This window comes from Corvus kubaryi, unplaced genomic scaffold (genome assembly GCF_017639235.1).
Source record: "Corvus kubaryi isolate FWS band 111438036 unplaced genomic scaffold, C.kubaryi_AGA036_p1.0 37256, whole genome shotgun sequence".
In the NCBI taxonomy this organism is placed as follows: Eukaryota; Metazoa; Chordata; class Aves; order Passeriformes; family Corvidae; genus Corvus; species Corvus kubaryi.
In genome coordinates, this window is record NW_024581076.1 from 5,686,850 (window position 1) to 5,705,368 (window position 18,519).

The 18,519-nt window shown below is 35.9% G+C and overlaps 1 protein-coding gene across 3 annotated transcripts in view; it reads left to right on the plus strand.

Annotated features, from left to right (window-relative positions):
- ATM (ATM serine/threonine kinase) overlaps positions 1–18,519 on the plus strand; it is a 59,983-nt gene that overhangs the window by 25,469 nt on the left and 15,995 nt on the right. For all 3 annotated transcript variants that reach the window (XM_042023844.1, XM_042023846.1, XM_042023845.1), the window contains exons 31-47: positions 1,038–1,202; positions 1,453–1,585; positions 3,533–3,628; positions 4,341–4,512; positions 4,941–5,082; positions 5,714–5,890; positions 6,228–6,396; positions 8,999–9,086; positions 9,440–9,595; positions 10,373–10,481; positions 11,266–11,354; positions 11,450–11,552; positions 12,312–12,460; positions 13,499–13,603; positions 14,109–14,228; positions 15,121–15,355; positions 16,691–16,858. In XM_042023844.1, coding sequence (XP_041879778.1) covers positions 1,038–1,202; positions 1,453–1,585; positions 3,533–3,628; positions 4,341–4,512; positions 4,941–5,082; positions 5,714–5,890; positions 6,228–6,396; positions 8,999–9,086; positions 9,440–9,595; positions 10,373–10,481; positions 11,266–11,354; positions 11,450–11,552; positions 12,312–12,460; positions 13,499–13,603; positions 14,109–14,228; positions 15,121–15,355; positions 16,691–16,858 — 2,376 coding nt within the window. The remainder of the gene's footprint in view (positions 1–1,037; positions 1,203–1,452; positions 1,586–3,532; positions 3,629–4,340; positions 4,513–4,940; positions 5,083–5,713; positions 5,891–6,227; positions 6,397–8,998; positions 9,087–9,439; positions 9,596–10,372; positions 10,482–11,265; positions 11,355–11,449; positions 11,553–12,311; positions 12,461–13,498; positions 13,604–14,108; positions 14,229–15,120; positions 15,356–16,690; positions 16,859–18,519) is intronic.

An 18,519-nucleotide genomic window follows, 5' to 3' on the forward strand; every position in this document is an offset into this window, starting at 1 on the left:
ATTCCATTGTACCACAGGCATCTCCATGGTTGCACTGTAGCCCTATGCTGTCCTCCTCCTTGTACTTCCAGTTCACCTGGAGGGCTGTGGTGATCCAGCTGAAAATAGCCTGGCAATCTTGTTTCACAGCTTCGTGATTGTGATCAGATTTACAATATCTCTATGTAAACAGTTGCACAGGCACATCTGCAAAGGCAACATGTCAGGGTATACCTGGGCAGGAAAAAAGTGGGGAGGACAGAAATTTCTCTGTATTGGAACTGATGTAAAACATGAAACCTTCTCATATTATACTCCTGCAGGGATGCCCACCTTCTAGGGATCACTTTTCAGTTTCTTCTTTTTTATTTTTTCTTCTAGCATTGAATGGAGACTAGTTGATAATTTTCAGGTAAATACAAGTCTTCAAATAAAACCCTCATCATTTAGATTTAAAACTCCTCAAAGGTGCTTGGATTGAATATCCAGTTGCATTGATTTTTAAGTAAAGCATAAAAGCAGTGTTTTTCCAAAGAAGGTATAGCACCTCTTTGACAAGCATTTATTCAAGTTGTAGATATGTTGTTATACAAATTCTGCCAGAGTTCAGTGATTTGGGTAGTAAGTTATGACATATAGGCATTTGTCTAAATTTCAAATTACCAGCACTTTGGTAAGAACAATAAAGTCCTAATATATTACACCAGAACTACTTGGGTGCAGTGTGTTGTTAAATCATTGTGAATATCATAGAGATGATATTGAATCTCAGCATTTGAAATCAGCTTAATCAAAGGACAGAATAAAACTGCAGGCTGTGATAGTAAAAGCTTTGATTTGTGTTTGGGAGGAGGAAGAGCAAAAATACCCCACCATTTTACAATATATCTGTGATTTCCCCAAGCCTCTAAACATCTTACAGCTTTTAACAGTGTAAATAAATCATCTTACCAGTTTAATGGAACTTTGAGAAATACAAACTTTATAACCTGAATAAGAAATATGGCTCAAAAATGTTCCTTTGTCTTTTTTGGTTTTTGTTTACTTTTGATGTTCAGGTCCTAGGCTTGTTGAAGTATCTGGTGATAGATAATAAGGATAATGAAAGTCTGTACCAAGCAATCAAAAGCTTAGATCCTTTTCCTGAATATCCAGCTTTTAAAGATTTGCGAGCAGCTCAACAGAAAATAAAATACAGTAAAGGATCATATTCTCTTTTGGAGGTAATTACACTTTAAAATACATCTCACAATATAATGGTTTTTTGTAATGCAAACTTCCCACAGAAGAATTATTTTCTAACTGTAGTTTAAGTTTAAATGAGACATGTGGAGTCTTTTTATTGCTGGTTTCAGCCACGGAGATACTTGTAGGTCTCCACTTTTACTTTGCATCCACATTGTGAACTGCTGAGAGCCACTTCTTTACCTTTGTTTGTATGCTATATGTGCTTAATACAGTGTTGTTTTGCAGGAAATTAATCACTTTCTCTCAGTCGGGGTTTGTGATTCACTGCCCTTGACACGGCTTGAAGGACTGTATGATTTACGCAAAAAGTTGGAACAATATAAAGATCAGATGAAGGATCTCCTGAAAATTTTCCAGGGTACTGATATCTGATTATGTGTTTTATTTCTTTTCTACCTGGTTTTAGGTGTTTAGTGATGTACCCTATTCTAATTTGACATGGAATGTTTTATTTTTTGTCTTGGTTTTTGTATGTTTAACAATGTAATATTATAATTTCACATGCAGAGTAGAATGACATTTATGATTCATGCAACATCAGAAGTATCTTTAGCAAAGTGCATTATAAATACTAGATGAGATGTTACATGATAGAGAGGATAAAATATCCTTCAAGCTTTTGGCATGGGGCATGCATGATTTTGAGTGACCAGGTTAATGTAGAAGTATATTGATTTATTATTGCCTAGTGAGTTTCCTTGTATATGAATCTCCCTACTCTTTTAAATGTAATGAAGCTTCAATTTATTAAAGGCATGTTAGAAAGTAAAACTCTCAGAATAAATGGTAGGATTTAGTTTAGCTGGATTTTGACAGGTGCCAGGATTGTGTTTCAGTCCTCAATCCAGACTCAGTTTCTTCCTATTTTGGTTTTCAGATAATTGTGCCAGACCATTTCACTTTTCTTCTCTACATCAAGTTTCCATCAGCTTGTGTGCATGACAGGAAGATAAAAAGAGATTATGTAATTAATTGTCAATAAGGGCAAAGTAAAATTTGGATAAGAATTGTAATCTTGTACGGCCACGGTGCAAGTGCATTTTGGCCCCTACATCCTGTATATCATTTACAATTTTAGTTTCCAAACTCTGTTTGAACAGAGTTAGTGAAAGGGCAACAAGCTTGTGTGGAGCAACTTCCATCAGAGGAGAGCCTTGTGAGACTGGGAAAGAGAATAGAAATAGAGGGAGGTGTATGAACTGGTGAAGCATAAGTAGGGAGTATGAAGTAGGGAGTAGGTGTATGAACTGGTATGAACGATGAAGCATAAGTAGGGAGTACTTACCGCTTTTATCATAGTGAAGGAATTAAAGCCCAGAATTAAATCCCAGATTAAATTATACAAGAAAAATCGTGTAATTTCTTCAAAATATATTTACCATGCAATTTACTGTGGAGATTAACCACATAACTGACCTTAAAACAAGTTGGACATATTTTGTAGAGATTATTAGGTATGAAGATGTGCTCAGGCAAGACCTGAGAAGAAGTACTTTCTCTTGCTTTGCTGGAGATGGGCTGGCAGGCTTGATGGGCCTGTTGCCTTGCTTTTGCCTTATAATAAAATTCTATTAAGCACTTTAAAATATATTATTATATGTATTCATTTTTATAAAGATGTAAACAAGCAAAAAGTCCAATTCCAGGTTTCCACTCTGATTAGCACTTTTTAAAAAAGGACTGCTTTCTTGGTGGTTTTTTTCTTCCTTACACTGACATATTTTTTCCTAGACCATTTTGTTTAGAATGTTTATTTTTAAAAAAACCTCAGGCAGAGAGCAAATATATAAGGAAATACCCATCTTGAGAGTTTATAATTTGGCAAGGTTAATTTGGCAACCGAAAGCTAATCAAATTCTTAGAAATTCCTGGCGGAAAGCCTAATTTTGAGGTATTCCTTGGATTCAGATTTAGAACAGAATGATGACATTAGCTTAAGGGCTGTCAGTGGAGCCACATAGTATGACTTCACTGTTTCAAATAGCATTCTTACACCAACTTATAGTAATATTTAATGTATTTAATTATAATTTTTGTATCAAAACACTGAAAATAATAGCATATGTGCATTCTAGTTTAGGGGATTCTTTGGCTTATTCAAATGCACAGACATTTTTCCAAGCCATAATGAATAAGAAAAATCAGTAATTTAGTTGATGTACTGTTTAATACCAACTTGCTGCAACATTAGTAATGCATATTGATATTTGTAGGTAAAAGACACTGAAGTGGTGTTTTCTTCTAATAACTTCACGTTACAAATATACTGACATGTTTGGCATCTATTTTTCTTTCTGAATGATAGAAAAGCCAGAAGATTCTGTAGTAGTGAAATTGGTGGTGAGCTTACTGCAGCTGTCCAAGATGGCAGTTAACCATAGAGGAGAAAAAGCAGTGCTGGGTAAGTTAATCAGTCCCACAGGCAAATTAGGGCTGTCATTGCAAACACCAGACTGAAACTGTGCTTGTTCTCAGTGTTTCTTCCCACTGTGCTTCCCACTTCAACACACCTGCAGAGTATGAAGGAAAGAGCAGGGAAATACATTTTGTTTTCTTTCTGTTGAACATTTAACATCCCTTGTTAAAAATTATTTTCAAGGTCAGTTTTGTTTTGTTTTATTTCACCTTTTTTCAGTAGTTGTGTATTTTAATAAAGTATTTTGTCTGTAAAGCAAATGAGGGACACATTGATACACACTTTTATGTAAAATGTAGATTAATTCTTACTGAGGTTACAGTCTACTGTTTGGGGTCACACAGGCTACTGTTTGTACTTACCATACCCTTTAGGGATTGAAAATGAGTGATTCTGACCTTTTGCATTTGCCAGTTTCTGACAGAAGTAAACATAAAATACATATCTGATATAAGCTGGAAAACCCAGAGCCGCAGGCACTCCTAGAAAATTGAGTTAAAAAGCATAACTGATATTTATGAGTCTTCAGCTGCAAAATTTGTTTATATGTAATTTTAATCATAAAGCTCCTTAAGTGATTATTTATAAATGTTTGCTGCTTTTTACCCATAACAGTCTCAGTTCTAAAAGTAGGGTGAGACCTTGTTTTAGTGTGCTTAAGACTACAGAAAGACTATAAAATTACATGCATTTGCAGAGGCTGTTGGAAGTTGCTTGGGAGAAATAGGTCCCATGGATTTCTCCACCACAGCTCTCCAGCGTGCTGAAAATGCACTGGATTCTAGAGCAGCAGACTTACTTGAAGATAGAAAACTTCAGTGGGTCTTCATAATGTTAATTCAAATAAACACTGCTTTAACAGATAATTGGTGAGTATTCTTACTTATTTAGTTAGCTCAAAGCAAAATAGTAGTCATTAAGTTTTACATTGTTCAGATCACCTCAGAGTAACTCTTGTGAAGTGTTCTTAATACCTGTTAGTGTCCGACCATGTGCTTCTCCAAGGGTCAGATTATTTACTCAGTCAGCCTTAGATGTTTCCTAGAAATTCTGTAGTAGAATGCAAGCCAGAGAATCTCCTCTGTGCTGGAGAGGGTAGCAGTGCTGTGGAGTAAATACTCTGGCTTTGTTTTGTAATAAAATGTGCAATGGCGTATTCCTTCTCCAAAAATTTCTGATTTGATGCACACATAGATTGTGGAATTATTTATCTTGTATATTTATAAAGGTGATTTTGAAAATAAGATACCTGAATGAAATTAATAATAACTATGTTGTGTGTACGTTATTTTTTCAGTATTGATGTTAGAACTGCTGCTGTTTCCTGTTTGAAAAACGTATTAGCCACCAAGTCTGGCAATGAATTTTGGGAAGTTTATAAAAGTAAAGCTGATCCCATGTTAATCTATCTACAGCCTTTCAGAACATCTAGGAAAAAGGTACTTCTGATACACCTTATATACATGGCATATGGAGTAGAGAAAAAAAGAAATATATATATTTTTTTAAAAAGCAGATTTAAAAGTATATTTGAGATAGGCTTTGATAAATGCCAAATTTGGCGTCAATATAATTGCAAATCTGATTGCTTTTGTACATCTGTTTCTCCTTTCTATTTTACCAGTTGCAGCTTTCCCTTCATGTAGGAAATTACTAATTTGACATTGGAAAGCTGTGTGGTTTCATTTAGACAGACAATTTTTGGTTATCTGATTAATAATGTAATACATTCTTTCTCAGGATTCCGGTGTTATTTGGTGCAAAAAAAAGGTGGAAAATAAGTCAGAAAAAAGTGCATAATTAACCATAAATCAGATATTTCCTAATTTTCAATCTTTTCATTTGTAAATTAAATGTGATGCCTAATGTGACCTTGTTGATGTTACCAGTAAAATTTTGTTTTTAATACTTTCAGATTTCTTTGGAAAACTTTACATTTGCATGAACAAAATTGATATTGTTAATCATTTGAAGGACCAGTTAATATATTTTAATGTGTACACTGCAGTATGGCATTTTAAAATGCCATAGAATTTTTAATTGTTTGCAATATGTATATTTTCCTTGTAGTTTCTTGTAGTACCTGCCAATGATACAGAGGCTCCGTTAGAAAGATTGGATGACACAAACCTGTGGATTCCTCTGGGAGAAAGTCACGAGACCTGGATCAAGCACCTTACTAGTTCAATATTGGACAGTGGAGGTGTGAAAAATGAAGTTCTCCAGTTAATGAAGCCACTGTGTGAGGTGAGCTAAATCACTGTACGTGTGCTGTGATGCACAAGAAATACAATTACTCGTCTTGGTAGCAACTAGTAGTTTCTGCTGTTAAATAATTCAGGACCTTTGTAGTCATATATTGCAGGTACTCATAAAATATGCTCTCAAAATACAGAATTTAGAAGATTATTGTAAACATAAGTGAACTTTATATGGCTTCTTTAACTGAATGCCAGCATAGCCCTGTTGAGTGGTTTGCATGTTCTTTCTCAAGTTTGATTAATTGTGAGTTTGGTTGTAACCTGAGAAAGACAACCAAAAAGCATTTCTTTCTCAGCAGCTCCTGTGCATTATTGTTTTCTAGGTGAAAACAGACTTGTGTCAAACTTTGCTTCCATACCTAATTCATGATATCCTTCTTCATGACTCAGATGAATCTTGGAGAAATCTTCTGTCACTTCATATCCAGAAGTTTTTTACAGCCTGTTGCAAATTTGCCTCATCTAGTAGATCTACTCCAAATTCTGATTCAGGTAATGCCATAATATTTTTGTTTCAGCTAAAAAAGGGATTCTTGTTGTGAAAAAACTATCTTCTAGTATCAAATGTATGATGTGCACTTGTGGGCAGGCAGAATTTAGAAGCTTCTGCCCAATTATTTTTTTTCAGTGGAGATACCAGTAATTTTGAAGCTATTCATTGGCCGCGTCTGAGAAGATTCTTCTATTTAACTTATTTTCTTATTCACACCTGGATAATGTTTAGTACTTGCTGAATTTAGATGTTATCCAGTGTCTTGTGCTGCAAGACTGAGTCATGGACTGCCTTTGAAAATGATTGATTTGCAGTCAAATTCCTCTCTTACTCAAACAAGAGCAATAAAAAGCAGTTTTCACCTGAATTTTCCCCTTGGAGAAGACTAACCCTTCCTTTAACTACTGCCTAATATTGATAATGATCTTCCTGTACATTCCTATACAATGTAACAAAAGACTTGTTCCATTCCAGCAAAATAAAAGGAAGTTGTAACCAAAAGAACTGCAGCAGAGTATGAGAAAGGCATTAAGTTCATTTTAACAAAAAGCACCTTTTAATCAAACTATTCACATCCTTTACAGTTAGATTATGGTTGAAGTTAGCAGAAATCCTTGTACAAGTAAGATTTTTGTTTTTAGACAGTGGGAATGGTACATGCACTTTTTCTCAGGAGCTGAAATAAATACAGTAACTTCAGATTAGGGTGGTGTTTTGTTTTGTTTTGGGTTGGTTTTATTTTTTGTGCAGTACCTACTGTGCTGTATCTTCTAACTCCCTTCTTCAGTGGCAAATCACCAAAGGAATGAGTCTGTACAATGTCTTGCAGTCTCTTTGGAGGCAAGTCATGCAAGCTTCAGGTTGTCAGAGAGGGAGAGGAACCCTTAGTATTGCACTTTTTAGTAAGAGTGGTGTAAATAACCCTAGTGATGCTAGGTGTATTTTTAAGTACTTTTTTGGATGCTCACTAGCCTGGACTGAAATACTAGAACAATATTCTTCCACATTTTTTAATTCAGGTGACAAGCTGTTTCTACGACTCAGATGTTTTCATAATTGTTTCACTTCGTAAGATAGAGAATGATTAACAACTTTATATTTCTTCCCTGGAAGCAGCCAGGGAAAATACTGCGCAAATTTATGCTCAGATGTATAGAGTGACCCAAAATATTCTAAGAAAAATATGAAGGGATTTTTCCAAGTTTTATAAACTTGCACTTAGTTCAATGATACCAGTGAGCAAATGATGGAGGCTCCTTCAAACATTGTGATTCATAGAATCACAGTTAATTAGTTTGGAAAAGACCTCTGAGATCATCGAGTCCACCCTGTGGCTGAACGCCCCCATGTCAGCTACACCATGGCACTGAGTGCCATGTCCAGCCTTTCCTCAAACACCTCCAGGGACAGTGACTCCACCACCTCCCTGGGCAGGCCATTCCAATGCCTAATCACCCTTTCTGTGAAGAAATTCTTTCCTAAAAGAATTCTATGCAAGGGATACTTACTGAGGCAATAAGTGCAAAAAAAAAAAAAAAAAAAAAAAAAAAGAAATATAGAAGCTTTAAATGGAATTCTCCAGATGAAAAACTGTCCTGGTAGCAGAAAAAAAACCCCAAACGTTTACAGGTAAATGGGAGGCGCAGTAGCCAACTCAGCAAAGATATGTTAATTCCAAAATTGGAGTCATAGAACATCAGTATTCAAAGCAAAAATTTTAATCATCTGGCAGCTGCCAGTTTCTTCAAGTAGAAGCTGTTGCCCTGGGAAAACAAGGAGAAAGCTCTTCCTATGAAATCTGGGTAAATTTCATTCCAAACCATCAGAATCCAAACTGGAAAAAATCAAGCAGTTGGACATGGAAGATTTAAATGCTTCTGATCAGGTTTATTTCTGTTTGTAGGAACACACAAAATGCCCAGATACATTTTTAATGTGGCTTTTGCTTTCTTTAGGAGAAATTGCTACTTCTGCATCTTACTGTAATGTAGTAGTAATCAAACCTTTGCTTGTGTGCTCCCTATTTCTTGCTTCTTTTAATTGGTAATTCAGAAATGACCAGAGGAATAAAAAAATTATTAACCCAATCACCAAAACACAACCTGTAGCCATCTGATTTTCTTCTTTAATCCAGAAGCAACACATGGAAACATAGATTCTATGGAAGTATGGGCCTGTGTGTGGAAAGTAGGGGGTTTTGTGTAACCATACACACTCTAAAATCTGCAATGAAGTAATTTAATAAGAAGTATTTCTGTGACTTTGGAATAACTTATATGGCAGAAGCCTAATGGAAGAGGTCTGTTATGGAGCTTTTTATAATGATGTTAGTTCATCTATGAATGCTGTAAGAAAAAATAGAATCCATAAACTAATAATACAAAGTTTCATAAAATTGTGGTGTAAACTACTATGATGTCACTAACATCATGTAACGGGAAGAAATACATTTTGTGACAAACTATTAATTTAATCTTGGAAGTGCAATTCAAAGAAGCTTTTAGTTATTTTCTTGACTACAAAATAGACCTTTTTATCTTGTAAATGGATATGTTATGACAAAAGTTCACTATATTCTTTCCTTTGAAATATACATCCCAGAGCAAGAAACCCATAATTTTAGAAGTTTGGATAAAGTATCTCGACGAGCCATGCTTGCTGTTGTTGATTACTTGAGAAGACAAAAGAGGTGAATTCAAGCTTTTCAAAATGTTGCCTTATTTAATTGTGACTGTTCAAAGATCTGTTGGTGTTCTAGGTTAAAGAAAAAGAGCATGGTAGAGGACATACTGGTTAAAAGAAAAGATACAGTAGTGACCTTGCATTTGTTACAGAAGTGATATGGCTACCCTTGAAGGGTTCTAACTATGCTGAAGGAGTTTTCTAAAACCCTTTTGTCTGGTAAACTTCTTGTGGTATGGGTTTTCCAGGGACTAAGATAAAAGTAGCCTTTGGAAAGCTTTATAGTTAATATTGGATTTATTTTGTTTAATGTTCGAGAAAAGGTCTGTTACAGCAGTATTGAAGTCTTTATTTAATCAGATCTGTTTCAGGTACAGTTTTTGATGACAGCTTCTGGCTAGACCTGAATTATCTGGAGGTTGCTATGGCAGCACAGTCTTGTGCTGCTCACTTCACAGCCTTGCTCTACGCAGAAATCTACGCAGACAAGATAAATAGGGATAAGCAGCAAGAAAGGTAGGAGGAGTGCTCTTTCTTGACATTTCTGGTAAAATGGATCATGTTTTGTGAGTTCCAGCAGTGTTTTGGTTTTAGTTATATGAAAAGTCAAGGAAGCTTTAAAAATACTCCGTAGGTGTGTGTATGGACATGGCAAGTATTTCCAGTCCTTGAATGTGATCCAAGCCTCAAAATAGAGTCATGTTGACTTGTAATCAGAAACTTTCTTTGTGCTGTTGGTTAAATTACAGCCAGAAGTTAATCAAGGGGGGAAAGAAACCCCAGAATGATGGCCAGAATTATGTGTGAATAGAGCCAAAGGACCCTTGTAGGAGCTTTCTTCTATAACGGACAATTATCTTTGTTTTCTGGTCTATCAGGATCAAAATTTGGAACTAGTTTAGATTTTGTGACAACCCACTGTAAGGTAGTGAAAATATAACAAAAGTTTGGTTGTAAGCACATACATTAACTAATTGCTTTTATTCTTTCACAGAGGAAAGAGCACTTCAGGCATTCACCAAAGCAATTTGATTTAATAAAAGATTAGAAATTACAAGGTGTGGGGGGGGGATTCTCCAAAAAAACATCTTGGTATTAAAATCCCTTGATGTTGATATTCCCAGCTCAACTGATCACTTCCTCATTCTGATGGAGAGCCATACTGAATAACCTGAGGATGACAGTCTTGCATTTAATGTTTGTGCCCCTTGTTCCTTGGGTCTTGTCTCAGAATTTCTTTAGTTCTCTATATGAAATTTCATTTAACTTTGCTGGTAAAAGCATTTCTTTTAGATCTTCTTTTAAAGCAGCTAAGAGTTTGACGTTTGAAGAGGAAAGTCAAAGAACACCTATTACTACTTTAAATGAAAAAAGTAAAGAAGAAACTGGCATAAGTTTACAGGTACTTGTGTGTGCTTCATAATCAGAATGCAAACCTTCTTGTATAATTACAATTAACAGTAGGTTTCATCTGAGCTGAAGGTAGATCCAGTAGAATTCAAAAATGTGTTTTAAAGTTCTCCTCATGCTTGAATTCAAAGTGAACTCAGTGGCCTTCCAGACAAATTAAATTGAGTATTTGTTCACCTGAAACACTAACTAACTGGCAAGTTTTAAATCACAGCAAAGCAGACTTTGTTTCCCGAAATACCTGCCTTCAGGGTGGTAGCCAGGCAAATATTTTTCAGTTTGTTTTGTCACAGATATATGTTCATTAAAAATCAGCAAGTGATGTAGAAGTTGTAATAATCAAAACTGAAGTAGTATTATCTCCCACAAGTTTATTTGATGTATCAAATCTGATCCAGTAGCCTTGTCTAAGTTACTTCTTTCCAAAGTTCATTATTCCAGAACTGTGCTTGTATAACTTTTAAGATGCATTACATAGCTGATGTGTCTAATGCTCATGCAGTACTATTGCCTTGTGCTTTTCAACTAGTCCACCTAAGGCCCCATCCTGGATTTTTAAAAAATAGATTAGCATTAAAATAGGTAGTCCTGAAGAGTTTGGCTAGACTGCATAACTTTTTTTTTCCTGTCATGATAGCAGGCTCAGATACTGCATAAAGGAAAATTAAGCAATGATGTTGCCTGTAAAAACATTTGTAAACTGATACAATTTATATAAAACTAACTGGAGCTGGCTCCAAAAAAGGTAATTCTTTGTCTTGTGGTGCATATTCTAGGACCTTCTCATGGACATCTATAGAAGCATTGGAGAACCTGACAGTCTTTATGGCTGTGGTGGAGGAAGAATGTTACAGCCATTAGCACGGTATAATTTATTCGTGTTCTTATGTTCTTTAAAGGCGTTGCTTTCATTTACTAGTAAGGAACTTAAATTGAAAACTTCTTTTTCACTTACAACAGGATAAGAACATATGAGCATGAAGCAGTGTGGGAGAAAGCCCTTGTAACATACGACCTTGAGACAAGCCTCTCTCCATCTACTCGCCAGGCAGGAATAATAGAGGTAATCTTATTTTATAAGAGGAAATGAGTGTAAGAATTGATATTCATCATATTGAATCATTTGTAGTGAGTCTGAAATTGTTTTAGGACTGAAAGTGATCTCTTTGTTCATTAAATCTAGCCCTTTGTCATAGGCATCCAAGCTGTGTAATGTAAGACAACTCAATATTTGTTCTGAAAACATTAAGGTTCCTAGACCTCTTGTCACTCACAATCCCCATCATGGGTAATGAATTTTCTGAAATACTTAAAAATAAGTATATTTAATATTTTTCCAGATTTTGGCCAGCTCCTAAAGTGACAGGATATAGAAAGTAATGTAATTGGTTATTTTTGCTGTCTTGTTCTTTAAACCTCTCCAGTATGAAACCATGGTTTTTCTGATACAATAGATAAAAATAATTTATGTTATTTTCAACCTTTAAATATGTTGCTTTTTTAGCCTAAAAATGTTTATACCAGTTCTATAATAATGTAGCACAGGTATGTATGTGTTTTCCGTTATTTAATTTTCACATGGTACTTTTATTTTCTTACCACAAATTATTTAGTATCAGTTGCAGTATTAGTTGCAGATATCAATACTGTGATTAGTAGTTTTATTAAAAAGTTTTCATCTTATGTAGTGTACAGTTTAGAAATAGTTACGGTTCCTGCAAAGGGTTCTTTGTTTCCTAAAGTAAAACAAAGCCCTTAAAACAATACTAGTTCAGTTTAATAAAGGACGAAAATCAATTTTGAGTAATTTTCTTAATTCCAGGCTTTGCAGAATTTTGGGCTTTGCCACACTCTTTCCATGTACTTAAAAGGGCTGGAACGTGAAAACACTGAGTGGTGTGCAGAACTCCAGGAAATACGCTACCAAGCAGCATGGAGGAATATGCAGTGGAGCCACATCTCTTCTGTCAAGTAAACCACCTTATCTTTTTGCTAGTTCTTTAAGTAAAAGGCAATGGGGTCAGATCCAAGCTGAAAAGGCAAGATTAGAATATAGTCCCTGTGAAGCAGGTCACCTAATTCGTCTTAATCACTGAATTGAAAAGCAGTGTTTTTCACTTAGACTTGTCTGGTGTGTATGCCCATTGCTTTTCTTTTCCTGGGAAGCTGTACACAGGTGATTCTTCTTTTTGATTGTTTGTAGCTCTAAACTGAAATTTTTAATTTTTGACTCACATAGTAGATGTATCTTGAGTACAGGAGAGGGATAGATAGTTTTTAGTATCTAATTTATAAGAAAATAGGGAAAATACTGCTCAGTAAGCCACAAGAGGTTATCAAGTCCTGGATAAGTAAACACCAGTATTGATTCATGGCTACTCCCTCGTAAGGAATAATTTCCTGAAGAGAGGATACTGCTGGATGCCTGGCAGCAGTTATTTGGTATGACTGACCAGGATCTGGTGTGAACTCTGTCCCTTCTTGGTACAGCTGCATCATTGCACATTTTAGGAATACAGAATAGACTCACTATGTTTTGGCAAAAGCAAAAAAAAAAAGAGTCACATTATGGGGTCTTCTGTAACTCCTTCTGCATCAATTTTTAGTAGTCAGGAGAATTTTTCTCCTAAGACTCTTACATTAGGATGGGGAACATACTCTTGGTGTGCTCGTTCCCTTCTCCTACACTGTCTTAAGATCATGGTTTAGACACACCTGGAGGACTTCACAAGCAGCCTGTTGAAGGGCATATGCCATGCCATGATCAGAACAAACTTGGTATGGGTGAGCTAGAATAAGATTCAAGATTCAAGAACAGCTTGAATTTATAAAACACTAAATTAATTTAAAATGTAAAGGGTTGCATCAATTTTTTTATCATGCAAAACAGCGATCTGTCCAATTGCAGAAAATGTACAACTAAAACAATTTGTCACAAAGACAAAATTGACTTCTTGGTAGAGAAATATGGTTTTCATTTTATTCTGTTACTTTTGTTTTATTTGTTAGAGATGAAGCAGGAAGTCCAGGGTACCATGAATCATTGTATGATGCCCTTCAGTCTTTACGAGATAAGGAATTCTCTGCTTTCCATGACAGTCTTAAAGATGCCAGGTAACAAATTGTATGCAAATACTGTGATGTTAGAGAGAGATGGACAGAATGTATGTGTTTGTAATCACAGGTTATGCATGAAAGACTATCATGGGGTTTTATGGGCTCAAATAATGACTCATGCATGGAATAAAAACTACTTCCAGACTTCAGCTAAAATTTTTAACTTCAGTTTGTCATCTGTACATATATAATTTGTGTGCCAATTGAAGATATATTTCCTCTACACATCCCTTACTTTGTAGTCCTCTTAAGTGGATTCCAGTGCTGAGTGCTCTTCTTTAGCTGAGCTATCACACAGACTTTGGAGTTTCTGTGTGCTTACTGTGTTTTCATTTATTGACAAACTTTTTTTTAAATTTTAATGGTAATACAAAGTAACTTCAGACTGAAGAGTTTTGCTGTTTAATTTCTGTTCACTGTATGGAAACTATGTTACGGATATTTGGAATTACTTGCTGATATTAAATAAAAATAATCTACTATTTTTCTATTAAATCCGTAGAGTGAATGAAGTAGAAGAGCTGTGCAAGGGCAGTCTTGAGTCTGTTTATTCCTTATATCCAACCCTTTGCAGACTACAGCTAATTGGAGAGTTGGAAAATGCTGGTCTGCTGTTCTCCAGGTGATTTCTTAAGATTGTGTAACACCACTTTCTCAGTTTTCAGGATTTTTAGTAATCAAGCATAGCACAAAACTTCAAATGACCTCAACAGATTTTATTCATCACCGTCTCAAAGTTTGTGTTAAAAATTACAAGGATTTTAGCTCACTACGTGAAGACAGTTTTAGATTCTCTTTATTTCCAGACTGGATTTATTCACAGTCTAGTTTGAATTATTTGATATCATGCCAGTATTGTGTTTTAAATAATTGTTTTCTTTCCTTTATATTGAGTTCCCTCATACTCCAAGGTAGCAGTCATATCTCCTAGCTTCTGGTTTACTCAAGGAACTGAGTCCTCCTCTTTTAGTGTCTTTTCTAAAAATGTTTTCCGTTTCTTTAATGATATCCATAGCTTTACTGAAAGCTGTTTCAGTTTGAATAATCTTCTTCATGGACCTCTATTCCCATCAATATTCTTCCTAAATTCTTAAGATTGCTTTTTAATCACAGGAAGGTATTTATCTCTGTAGTGCTATTAACAGTGAATTGTCTCTGCTATAGTTCTACCAGTTTGGTAGCTAATAGTCACCCTACAGTCTTTTAAGCAGTCCTGTGTTTGAGTGTGATTCCCTTTGCTGATGGACCTTTAACACAAGTTTTTGATGCTTAATCAAGAATGTTTACAGAGGAGTAGTCCACCTGAGTGGTGGTGTACTTCATGTTTGTTAAAACTGGAAGGCTTCCAGTTTAGTCTGCATGTAGTAACCATTGTAGGGTTTTATGAACTATTTCTTGGTTTTGAAGTGTGAATTGTGAACTTTCTCAGCAGTTTAGTTTTTACTCATCTTGCATTTCACTAATATTTAGTGAGAATTGATAACAAGTCTTTTTTCTTTTGGTAACAATTGCAGATCTGTTACTACTCAACAACTGAATGACGTTTATTTGAAATGGCAGAGACAGTCCCAGCTTCTCAAAGACAGTGACTTCCATTTCCAGGAACCTATCATGGCTCTGCGCACTGTAATTTTGGAAATCTTGCTTGAAAAGGAGAGTGAAAATACCAAAAGAGAATGTATTAAAGACCTCCTGACCAAACATCTAGTGGAACTCTCTAGACTGGCAAGAACTGCTAAAAATACACAGGTAAAATTTCCAGGAAAGATCAGGAACAGATGTTTGTTTTTTAGTTTATAAAAGAACTTCATTTTTTAACAGTACTAAGGATTAGCTGTATTCTAAGTTTATTCAGTGGAATAATCAATTAATCTGAGACTTAAACAATGTAGAATTTATTAACAAATTGTATTTATGGGTATGTTTTTTGAATTTTGTTCGTAAGTGTAAGCCACTGTGAGGTAGATAATACGAAAATGACATTTTTAGTGAAGAATGCTCTTCTAGCTGTTTCTCTTTTTGGTGCATTTTTATATATCCAGCTTTCACTGGCATCATACTGTTGTAGTGTTCCAGAGTAAAACTGCAGAGATAACTTCATTGCATCTCTATATTTAGTGTTGTCTTCAAAGTTTTATACTCTCAAAGCACCATTGCACTGTGGTAAATCTCTTTTTGTGAATCACTTACTGGGATTTGCAGTATCAGTGGTATTTTTCAGTTGCTGATGCATTTAAGATCCAGAGGCAGTCTTGGCTTGTTCTAGGTAGTGCATAACTCCACAAGAATTTACAGAGCAGCAATATCCTCCAAGGACCTCTACAGAAAATAGTTCCAGCTAAATACGAAAAGGAAAGGTGTTTAACACTTCACATATGCGAAACTAAATCAAACTTTGGTTTCAGAAAGGTTCTCTTTTTATGAGCAATGATGAAACCAGTAGAACAGCTGTCTTTGATTTCATGAATTTGCAAGCTTTACTCAGTGCCTCTGAAGCTTTTTGGGAAAATTATGTCAGATATTTTTGTCTCATGCAGGCCTAGCCACCAACACTGTGGCAATGAGTGTCCTGTAAGAGCCTCAAGTTTGTTAAAAACATTGTTTGCTCTCTGTGCTGTCATTGTGATACTAAGTAGTGAGGATGGTACTTTACCAGTGATACGTGTGTCGATGTAGGCACGTGAAGGCATTGGTGTATGATGGTGTCATTTTTTAAATTATTTTTCTGTGGTCTATAGTAATGTTTGTAATACATGTAATAATAATTGCTAAGCTATAAATCCATTACTTCAGTAGGTACACTTACAGAATTTCTCTACCTCCAATTTAAACTGTTAAACATAGATACTTTATTTTAGAGTTTATAAGGTTTGATTCTAGTCTATTTTTGTTGCAAACCAGGATTTTCTGTAAGTATATAGAAAAATAATTTCATATCTTTGCTGCAAATAAATTCTTAGCTCTGGATGGGCAGACTATGCTGCACAAATAGAGAAAATTGAGACAGAGTCTGAAAACAAAACCTTCTGTGAGATACAGATATTTCACTTAAAGAATTGTTCATGATTATTTTTTCAATTTCAGCTTCCAGAAAGAGCTATGTTTCAGATCAAACAGCACAATCCAAATGGAAATGGAGTTTCTGAATGGCAACTAGAAGAAGCTCAGGTTTTCTGGGCTAAAAAGGAAGAGAGTCTTGCACTGAATATACTTAAAACGATGATTAAAAAATTAGATGCAGATTGGTTTCAGGTATGTGTTACATAATGCATAAATTTAAGAGAACTAAATTATTTAAGATTCTAATCCACTTTCTGAAGTTTTCCCATAGAAGAAAATTAAAAGCCCCTCTGCAGTATTACTAAATCTGGTTTATACTCTCAAAATGTCTGAAAGCAAAAAAGCCTGTGTTAGCAAATCTTGTTAGGGGTTTTCAGAGTGAATCTGTAACAGTGGCAAATGTAAGAATTCATTATTCATAGTCCACAACTAAACCATGTCCCTAAGCACCAGATGGACATGTCTTTCAAATCCCTTTTAAACAGAGATGGTGACTTTACCACTTCCTTGGGCAGCCTGTTCCAATGCTTGACAATCCTTTTAGTGAAGAAATTTTTCCTAATATCCAAACTAAACCTCCCCTAGTGCAATTTGAAGCCATTTCCTCTTGTCCTGTCACTTGTAACCTGAGAGAAGAGGCCAACCCCCACCTGGCTACACCCTCCTTTCAGGCAGCTGTAGAGAGGCATAAGGTCCCCCCTGAGCCTCCTTTTCTCCAGGCTAAACACCCCCAGCTCCCTCAGCTGCTCCTCACAGGACTTGTGCTCCAGCCCCTTCCCCAGCTCCGGTGCCCTTCTCTGGACACGCTCCAGCCCCTCAATGTCTTTCTGGCAGTGAGGGGCCCAGAACTGAACACAGGATTGGAGGTGTGGCCTCAGCAGTGCCGAGTACAGGGGGACGGTCACTGCCTTGGTCCTGCTGGCCACACCACTGCTGATCCAGGCCAGGATGCCATTGGCCTTCTTGGCCACCGGGGCACAGCTGGATCATGTTCAGCTGCTGTTGACCAGCACCTCCAGGTCCTTTTCTGCTGGGCAGCTTTCCAGCCACTGCCTGGGGTTGTGATCCAGCACTTGCCTTGTCAAACCTCATGTAGTTGGCCTTGGCTCTCAATCCAGCCTTTCCAGATCTCTCAGGATGATGTTTGTTAAAATGTGGTCTACAAATACTTGTATAGAACCTAATTTTGTATAGCACCATGAAAAAAATTCCTTCATGTCCTCACCTTTATGTTTAGCTATGAAGGCTTTCTTTGAGTATTTCTGGAGGATAAAAGACATTTGCTTTGAGTCCAGGTATCTTCTTAAAGAATATCACACTTTAGAAAGGCTGGATTATTTTGGGCCAAGTTCTCTATACATATCAGGGCAAAATCAAGAGTTGCTGCTCTTTTGATTTTTGTGATTTCTCCATGAATCAGTTGATAAGGCCCTCCAAAAATTTAGTCCTTCCTTACATTTACCTTGTCCATGTAAGGAATATTTGTGTTTTCACAGCCTATGATGTTCACATACGTATTTCACAGTCAGTGTTGCCATCTTGGTCACATGGTCTTTAATATGTATCCTATAGTAGAAGTATTTTGCAATACTCCATAATATCCTACTCTACAGTTAAAGCTGAGCATCCAATCTGGAGAAAAGTCCTTTGGAAACCTGCTCCATCATCTTCTCAGAGCACTTTTAATCAAGTTTCCATGTAGAAGTCTGTCTGAAGAATTTGATGATCACACATGGCTATTGTGGTTCCTGACTGTTATCTGTGGAGTTGTCTGTGGTACTTGCGACTAAATGGGGACGTTATAAAATACAATTCTGAAATCATGTTGTGAATTTTTAAAATTTTTATTTCAT